The 9,891-nt window shown below is 47.1% G+C and overlaps 1 protein-coding gene across 1 annotated transcript in view; it reads right to left on the reverse strand.

Annotated features, from left to right (window-relative positions):
• The window catches only part of LOC134167457 (E3 SUMO-protein ligase ZNF451-like), a 35,661-nt gene extending 34,750 nt beyond the window's left edge, over positions 1-911 (reverse strand). Inside the window, exons 1-2 of the mRNA XM_062626129.1 lie at positions 761-911; positions 272-355 (exon numbers count right to left, since the gene is read on the reverse strand). Coding sequence (XP_062482113.1) covers positions 272-352 — 81 coding nt within the window. The 5' untranslated portion in view covers positions 353-355; positions 761-911. The remainder of the gene's footprint in view (positions 1-271; positions 356-760) is intronic.
• Positions 912-9,891: the final 8,980 nt, after the last annotated feature.

A 9,891-nucleotide genomic window follows, 5' to 3' on the forward strand; every position in this document is an offset into this window, starting at 1 on the left:
ATATAGGACTGACATCATTTAACACTCTTCCAAAACAAACAAACAAAAACCAACCAAAAACCAAATCTCCAAACCAAGCACATAAACCTTTAAGATAAGCTTGTTACCCACCATAAAGGCTCACAAATTAAATTCTCTTTAAATTCAAAAGTAATGCTTTCCATTGAAAATAAGACCATAGCCACAGTACACAAAGACCCCCTCCTGTTTCACTGGGCTACCAAGAACATACCACAACAGGCAGTGCATTTTCAGCAAGTGGTCTACTTACTCCAACGAACTCAATCTCATTGTCTTCACTTTCAGAGGCTGACGGACTCTTGGAAACTATGCCGGAGTTATGAGACTCCATTACCTAAACAGAAACAAAACATGCTTCATCAATTTATTTCGTAAGTTTTCTTTAACTATGCGGCATTTTCCGTTTCATTCCTACTGTGGCTTTAAGGTCAGAGCTCAGCGCTTAAATCTGAAGAGGCAGATCGGAGCTCCCGCTTAACGGCGCTGTGTTACCAGTAGAACACAGGACAATTCAGTAACAGCCGCGAAGTGAGCTCCGGCATTATTAGCAGCTGCAGGCACTTTTGATGCTTCCGGCCACTCCTGACCCACCGCAGAGCCCAACGGCTGAGCTTCTTCCTTCAAAACAACCGCCGTCCTTCTAAACGGAAACACCTCCGCGAGCGGCTCGCAGAGGAGCGGCGGCCCTCCCGGGTCCGCCCCCGCACCTCAGCCCCAGCGGCCGGCGCTGCTGACTCACGTTTCTCTACCCGCACGGGCGCCACAGTGCCCGGTCAGTCAGACCGCCGCAAGGCCGCTCGGCCGCTGCGGCTCGGGGGAGCGGCGGCCTCCCCGCCCGCCCAGCGGCCCCGCGGGGGTTGGGTTGCTAAGCGACGGCCCCACCAGCACCCGAAGACACCCCAACGCACCGACCCGGCGCGCCTCCGCTTCCTCTTCACCCCGGGGGCGGTGGGGAGGGGAGGGTGGGGCGGGAGCGCGGCGCGGCTTGCCGGGATTTGTAGTTGCCCGCCTGCTTCCCCGATGGCAGGTGCCAGCGCTACCTCGACAACGCCATATGCGCAGCCCTCCCTTCCCCCGCGGCGGCGTTTCGGGGCTCTTTCCTCCAATAATTTCCTGCCTCCCCTGTGCCACCTTCGGTTGGGATGCTCACGGTTCCTGCTCGGAGGAGGAGAAGCTACACGCCGCTTCCGGGGCAGGCGGAAAGTGGCGGCCATTGGGCTGACAGCGGGCAGGGAGGGAAGGCGGGAAAATCGCCTGTGCTGGGGAGGGCTCGCCGAGGCGGAGGTCGCGGGCGGGCAGCGGGTGCTGCCTGTGCTCACTGTGCGGCAGCGTTGTGCGGGTTTCAGGTCACCTCACGGCCTGCTCATCCATGGCTTGGCTGCGGGGAGCCTGTGGGAGACAGTGCCAAGTGAAGTATAGACAGACAGCCTCTTTGCTCTCCCCTCATCTACTATGCCAGTCTGAGAAGCTGATCCATGACTTCCACGTAATAAAGCCATACTGGTCACTCCAGATAATTTTCTTGTGCCTGAAAATGATTTCCAGGATTAGCAGCTCCATCACCTTCTTGGGGCTCAGGGTGAAACTGACAGGCCTGTAGTTCTGTGCATCCTCCTTCTTGAAGATGGAGGTGACGCTTTCCTCCAGTACTCAAGCACCTTTCCTACTCGCTATGACTAAGCAAAGATTATAAAGAGTGGCTTTACAATGACATCTTCCAGCTCCCTCAGCACTTCTGGGTGCATCCTATCAGGGCCCATGTATGTCCAGTTTGCTTAAGTATCCCCTGACCTGATCCTCTTCCCCCAAGGATACCCCTCCTTGGTTCAGCCTTTCCCCAGTCTGTGGGGTTTCTGAAGGCTGGTCTTGATAGCAAAGACTCAGGCAAGAAGGCATTCAGTAACTCAGCCTTTTCCACATCCTGTGTCACCAGGTCACCTGTCATTCAGCAAAGGGCCCATTTTTCCCTAGTTTTTCTCTTTTGTCACCTGTGTATTTACAGAAACTATTGTTCTTGTCCCAGCTAGGATGGCTTTGATATCCCTGGCTAGATCCACTTCCAGTTGGGCTTTAGCTTTCCTAACTTCATCCCTATATGCTTGAACAATGTTTCTGTATTTCTCCTAGGTTACACATCCTTGCTTCTACCCTTTGTGTGCTTTTTTTTATGTGTCTGAGTTTGACCAAGAGCTGCTTCTTCATCTACACAGGCCTCCTGGCATTTTTACCAGACTTTCTAGTCTCTGGAATGAACTGCTCCTGAGCTTGGAGGAGGTGATCCTTAAATATACAAACCAGCTTTTTCAGGCGCATCTTAAGTCCAGGGCCTTATCGCATGGGGCTCTTCCAAGCAGGTCTTTGAAGAGGCTAAAATTCACTTTCCCAAAGGCTAGGATTGTGAGCCTGCTTTTTACATTCCTCCCTCCCCTCAGGATCCTGAGTTACACCATCTCATGGTCACTGCAGTGAAGGCTGCCTTTCAGCTTCACGTTCCCAACAGGCTCCTTGTTGGTAAGAGGTCCAGCAAATCACTGCTATTCATTGGTCCTTGTTGACTCCTTTATGTCTTGGAAGAGGAGGTTAGCAGGGCACTGTATTGCTTATGTGTTGTCTCTCCAACAGCTATCTGTGTGGTTGAAGTCCCCCATGAGGACAAGGCTTTGTGAATGTGAAGCTGCTCCTATCTGCCTACCTCATTCTCTTGTTCTTCCTGGTCAGGCAGCCTACAGCAGACACTAGATCACCTTTACCTGTCCTCTTTCAGTCACTCTCCATAAATCCTCATTTGGTTCCTTGTCCATTGCCAGGCAGAGCTCTATACACTTCAGATGCTCTTTCACATAAAGGGCAACTTCCCCTCCTTGTTTTCCTGGCCTGTCCACCCTAAGGGGCTGGTCGTCCTTCATTGTAACACTCCAGTCAGGGATGCCGTCCACCACATCTCTGTGATCCCAACATTCCTGCAGCTGCACACAGACTAACTTATCATGGTTATTCCTCATACTCCTTGTGCAGGCAGCCATCATACTGGCAAAACCAATTTTGCCCTGCATAATGAGGTGGATCTCATCTCTCTCAAGCAGATGGTGATCTGCAAGCAGTGTCCAGTGGTCATACAAATCAAAACCTTGTCACCAACACCAGTTCTGCAAACGATTATTTACTTGTGTTATTAGTGCCCTTCTCATCTCCCCTGACTGCCAGGATGATGGAAAAATCGCTTGGGCTGCCATGTCCATGATTTTTGCCATGTATCTGCTGCTGCTCTGCTGCTTCAATGTATGATTACTTTGAGCCACCCAAAGTAAAAGTTGGTATGAATCATCTTTACTCGCTGCATTGGCCTTGAGTAAACTGAACAATGTAAACATCACCTTTGAATTGTGTGTCCATATAAAAAGAGAGGCTTGCACACAAACAAAGCACTTCACTGGTGCATGCTTATCAAATCCATTATACACAGGAGAGAAAGAACTCAGGGTTGCATGTTAAATTGATATTACGGCAACTTCATGAATAAACAACTATCAGGACATGTCGAGTGGTATTTAATGTCAGCAGTAATTTAGTGCACTTATTTTTCTTGTAAACACAGTTACTATTGCTAATGTTAGTTTTAAGCCTCCTTCCATAGGTGAATGAAAAAATAGCTTTATGTTAGAAAATAGACACACTGAGATGCTAGCTTTATATACTGGTTACATACTCATTAACAAATAAAACTTAATCACTACTGTTGGACTGTATAATAATACTGATTTGAGCAGTGGCATTTATGGCATTATTAAAATAATAGAAACCTGACTACCACTTGGAAAACTAAGGTCATTGTTGCTGCCTGAACTTTCATATTTTGCATTACAACTTGGATTTGCTAACAGTACATTGATAGCAGCCATTCTGTTTGCATCTTGCATTTGCACTTAATTACTTTTGATTCTTGAGGACAGATAGTATGAGGTGCAATAGTAACAGGTTATTAGAGCAGCAAAGTGGCATTATTTTTCCAAACTCTGATACCAAATGAAAATGGCACTCATTTCAATATTAATGTTTCAGCAGTAAATCATGTAAATGCTTACTCTTGTAATGACACATCCAAAAAAACCCTCCTTTTATTTAAACAGTACAGTTAAGGAAAAAAAGTAGTCAGGGAATTGCCATGCAACCATGTCAGCATTTCCAATATGCTAACAAAACTATGAATCTCTGAATTTGTGTATTTCAGCTAATTCCTGGGAAAGCATGGGCTTCCCAGTTTGGGTTAGCTTAGGAAAGTTCTTATACAGAGTTTATTTCATAGAGAGGAGAGAAAATGTACCCTGCTGGACTTCTTGGCTGCACAGCACATTCACTATCTAATTCAGTAAGACAGTAAGCATTTTCAACACAGGCAGTAGATTGCCAAATGCAGGGGCAGACAAACCTAGGAGAGCATGGCGTGCTTAGGGTTTGCTCTTCATAAGCCAGGATCTCCAAGTCCAAACCTTCAAACAAGGTATGGGTATCACATAAGATATGGAAGTTCTTTCTGAGCAAACTGTCTGTATGAACTCTCTAATGCTCTGTAGCAACTAATTCCATAAATTCATTATGTGCCCTTGATTATTTTTTTTATAGAATTTAAACATATTTCACTACCTTGTTTCTTTCCTTGCTCATAAAAATGATTGAAACATTGTCTTTCTAAACATTTATTTCCTTCTTGTGTCAACAATGCATGCTGCTCTTGATCTAGGAAATTTGGATGTCTGGTATTTTGTTTTGTTTTTTACTCCTATCTATATACCATAATAAGAGGGGACATGCATTAAACCCCCCCAATTTATTCAAGAGGGTACCCTTTCAGTAAGTTTTTTATCACGTTCTTCACATATCTTAATTTTTTTCCTTTTTAATAAAGCAAACATTTTTACTGAGCAGTTCATAATAAACAACCACATTCTTTTCCATGGTAATCTTCAAATTTAATCTAAAATGCAACAGTAGAAACAAATAGTTCAAATTATTAGTTTTAGCATTACTTACCTTTTCAGCTGTACAGTCATATAGCTGTTAGGTTTTCTGCACTAGTCGTCAGCCCTCTCCAAATTTGAGTAACAGAAATGTGTTCTCTGTCACTCGTGTAAGAAACATTTTACCCTTTGTGGCACCACACTTTATATATCAACAACAGATTTTGGTGCAAATTTTGGGAGAAGCAGCATTAGACTCTTCTGTTCTTCTCTCTCTTTCTGTAATTTCTGACGTGTCATCTGTGATTATCTAGGATTCAATTTTGTGTTCTCAGAACTTCCCAGGGCCATTTTGGAAAACAACTTGTATTTTCTTCCTTTTTGTCATACTGCAAGGAGAATGGCTTTTCCTCTTTTTTGGAGAAGAGGAGACTGAGGGGTGATCTCATCAATGTTTACAAATATGTAAAGGGTGAGTGTCAGGATGATGGAGCTAGGTTTTTTTCAGTGATGTCCAGTGATAGGACAAGGGGCAATGGGTGTAAACTGGAGCATAGGAGGTTCCATGTGAACATCAGGAAAAATTTCTTTACTGTGAGAGTGACAGATCACTGGAACAGGTTGCCCAGGGGGGTTGTGGAGTCTCCTACATTGGAGATATTCAAGGCCTGCCTGGACAAGTTCCTGTGTGATGTAGTGTAGGTTACCCTGCTCTTGCAGGAGGGTTGGACTAGATGATCTTTTGAGGTCCCTTCCAACCCTTAGGATTCTGTGATTCTGTTAACTGTATAGTTGTGTAAAAGCTATTCTATCCATTGGAATAACATCAGTCATACTTTAGGAAAGAGGAAGGAACTGCTCTTTATAGCTTGCTCCCTCTTTACTCTTTGGTAAAACATTAAAATGTCCCCTTCTCTTTGTTCTTTTTATCCAGAACACTCATTGGTCTCCCTTCCCCATCACCCTACCATGAAAATCCTCCTTTACTCTTTGTGGTGAGCTGCCAGCCTCACTGGTTTTCCTCTGTGTCTATGCATTCTCGGCATAGACTACCTCAAGAGAGGGTACTTCAAAGACCCAAAAGGGTACCGGTGGGCTTTTGGTATTGCTGCTTTGGAGACTGAGGAAATTGAGCAGCTGTCCACCTTGCCTGGTCTCTCAGAAGATCCCTCTGCTGTGGGGTTGCTGAAAGTTGAAGAACAACAAGTGCCAATTGCAACCACAACAGTGCACCGGCGGCAATATCGCACCAACCGAGACTCCCTGATTCCCATCCATCAGCTGATCCGTAGACTGGAGAGTCAGGGAGTGATCAGCAGGACCCGCTCACCCTTTAATAGCCCCATACGGCCAGTGCGAAAGTCTAATGGAGAATGGAGACTAACAGTAGACTATCATGGCCTGAATGAAGTCACACCACCATTGAGTGCTGCCGTACCGGACATGCTAGAACTTCAGTATGAACTAGAGTCAAAGGCAGCCAAGTGGTATGCCACGATTGATATTGCCAGTGCATTTTTCTCAATTCCTTTGGCAGCAGAGTGCAGGCCACAGTTTGCTTTTACTTGGAGGGGTGTCCAGTTCACTTGGAACTGACTGACCCAGGGGTGGAAACATAGCCCTACCATCTGCCATGGACTGATCCAGACTGCACTGGAACAGGGGCAAGCTCCAGCACACCTGCAATACATTGATGACATTATTGTGTGGGGTGATACAGTGGAAGAAGTCTTTGAGAAAGGGAGGAAAATAATCCAAATCCTGCTGAAAGCCGGTTTTGCCATAAAACGGAGTAAGGTCAAGGGACCTGCACCGGAGATTCAATTTTTGGGAATAAAATGGCAAGATGGACGTAGATAGATCCCCATAGATGTGATCAACAAGATAACAGCAATGTCTCCACCAACTAATAAGAAAGAAACGCAAGCTTTCTTGGGTGCTGTGGGATTCTGGAGAATGCACATCCCAAATTGCAGTTCGATTGTAAGCCCTCTCTATCATGTGACCCGGAAGAAGAATGATTTTAAATGGGGCCCTGAGCAGCAACAAGCCTTTGAGCAAATTAAACGCGAGATAGTTCATGCAGTAGCCCTTGGACCAGTCCGGACCGGACCAGATGTAAAAAATGTGCTGTACACTGCAGCTGGGGAGAACGGTCCTACCTGGAGCCTCTGGCAGAAAGCTCCAGGGGAGACTCGAGGTCGACCCCTCGGCTTTTGGAGTCGAGGATATAAAGGATCTGAGGCCAGCTATACCCCAACTGAGAAAGAGATACTGGCAGCCTATGAAGGGATTCGAGCTGCTTTGGAAGTGATTGGCACTGAAGCACAGCTCCTCCTGGCACCCCAGTTGCCCGTGCTGGGCTGGATGTTCAAAGGCAGGGCCTCCTCTACACATCATGCAACTGATGCTACATGGAGTAAATGGGCTGCACTAATTACACAACGAACTCGAATAGGAAATCTCAGTCGTCCAGGCATTCTAGAAGTCATCATGGACTGGCCAGAGGGCAAAGATTTTGGAATGTCACCAAAGGAGGAGGTGATGCGCGCTGAAGAGGCCCCACCATATAATAAACTGTCAGAAAGTGAAAAGCAGTATGCCTTGTTTACTGATGGGTCCTGCCGTATTGTGGGAAAGCATCGGAGATGGAAGGCAGCTGTATGGAGTCCTGGACGACAAGTTGCAGAAACTGCTGACGGAGAGGGTGAATCGAGTCAGTTTACCGAGGTGAAAGCCATCCAGCTGGCCCTGGACATTGCTGAACGAGAAAAGTGGCCAGTACTTTACCTCTATACTGACTCATGGATGGTGGCAAATGCCCTGTGGGGGTGGTTGAAGCAATGGAAGCAGAGCAACTGGCAACGCAGAGGTAAACCCATCTGGGCTGCTGCACTGTGGAAAGATATTGCTGCCAGGGTGCAGAACCTGGTGGTGAAGGTATGTCATGTAGATACCCATGTACCCAAGAGTCGGGCCACTGAGGAACACCAGAACAACCAACAAGTGGATAAAGCGGCTAAGATTGAAGTGGCTCAGATGGACTTAGATTGGCAACATAAAGGTGAATTATTTTTGGCCCGGTGGGCCCATGACACTTCAGGCCATCAGGGCAGAGATGCAACATATAGATGGGCCCGTGACCGAGGGGTGGACTTAACAATGGACACTATTGCCCAGGTTATTCATGAGTGTGAAACATGTGCTGCAATTAAACAAGCCAAACGGTTAAAGCCTCTTTGGTATGGAGGACAATGGTTGAAGTATAAATATGGGGAGGCCTGGCAGATTGACTATATCACACTGCCACCAACCAGCCAAGGCAAGCGCCATGTGCTTACCATGGTGGAAGCAACCACCTGGTGGCTGGAAACATACGCTGTGCCCCATGCCACTGCCCGGAACACTATCCTGGGCCTTGAGAAACAGATTTTGTGGTGACACGGCACCCCAGAGAGAATTGAGTCAGACAATGGGACTCATTTCCAGAATAACCTTATAGATATTTGGGCCAAAGAGCGTGGCATTGAGTGGGTATATCACATCCCCTACCATGCACCAGCCTCTGGGAAAATCGAACGGTACAATGGGCTGTTAAAAACTACACTGAGAGCAATGGGTGGGGGAACTTTCAAGCATTGGGATACACACTTACCAAAGGACACCTGGTTGGTCAACACCAGAGGTTCTGCCAACAGGGCTGGCCCAGCCCAGTCAGAACATTTACATATTGTAGAGGGGGACAAAGTTCCCGTGGTGCATATGAAGAATTTGCTGGGGAAGACAGTCTGGGTTATTCCTGCTTCAGGTAAAGGCAAACCCATTTGTGGGATTGCTTTTGCTCAGGGACCTGGATATACTTGGTGGGTAATGCGGGAAGATGGGGAAATCCGATGTATACCTCAAGGGGATTTGATTTTAGGGGAAAACAGCCAGTGAACTTAATTGTATGCTGTTGCCTGCTGTGTAATGCTTTTATAGCCCATCAACTAGATGTCTCCAGGTCACCAGCGACTGGCCCTGACTTCCCTCCAGCCATCATCCCAACAGAGAATGAACTTTGAACATCATGGACCGAATGGACTCGGCAGCGTTATAGGGATTGGTCCATGCACTAAGAAAATTATCTTTTCCTCTTGGTCTGTATGTATATGGATGTATATATGTGGGAGAGCGATGGTGTATTGAAAATGTGGGATCTGAGCACGACGTGAATGGTATGGAATAAGGGGTGGATAATGTCCTGGGTTCAGCAGTAGCAGTCATGTTTTTCCTTTGTGTTAGCTGGTGCAGTGCTGTGTTTTGACTTCCAGCCTGGGAACAGTGTTGGTGAAGCCGATGTTTTTGGTTGTTGCTAAGTGATGTTTACCCTGACCAAGGACTTTGTGAGGCTCATGCTCTGCCAGGGAGGAGGGGAAGCTGTGAGGAAGCAGAGACAGGGCGCCTGACCCGGGCTAGCCAGGGAGGTATTCCATACCACAGCACGTCATGGCCGGGGTGAGGGGTAACTGGGAGTTACCCGGAAGGAGAGGGCTTCCGGGTGGAACTCGTTTTCTTGGCCGGTGGTATCGTATTCTCTTCCCTTGTTATTTTCCCTTATCATTGTTGTTGTTGGTAGTAGCGGTGGTGATTTGTGTTGTACATTGGCTGCTGGACTGTTCTTGTCTCAACCCGTAGGAGTTGCACTCTTTCGATCCTCCTCTCTGTTCCTCCGGGAGCGGGGAAGGGGAGAGCCCCGGTGTGGGGTGGGGGGGGGACACGACACCTCGATTGTTGTCAGCTCGGCACCACTCACTGGGAGTGAGTGAACAAGTTACCTGACTGGGTTTAAACCACAGCACTCTGACAACTTACCCATTCAGCAGAACAGAAAAACACAGAACATCATGACCTGCACTGCTGCACTAGCAACAGG

This window comes from Pezoporus occidentalis, unplaced genomic scaffold (assembly GCF_034315485.1).
Source record: "Pezoporus occidentalis ecotype Australia unplaced genomic scaffold, CSIRO_AGI_Poc_V1 ctg29, whole genome shotgun sequence".
In the NCBI taxonomy this organism is placed as follows: Eukaryota; Metazoa; Chordata; class Aves; order Psittaciformes; family Psittacidae; genus Pezoporus; species Pezoporus occidentalis.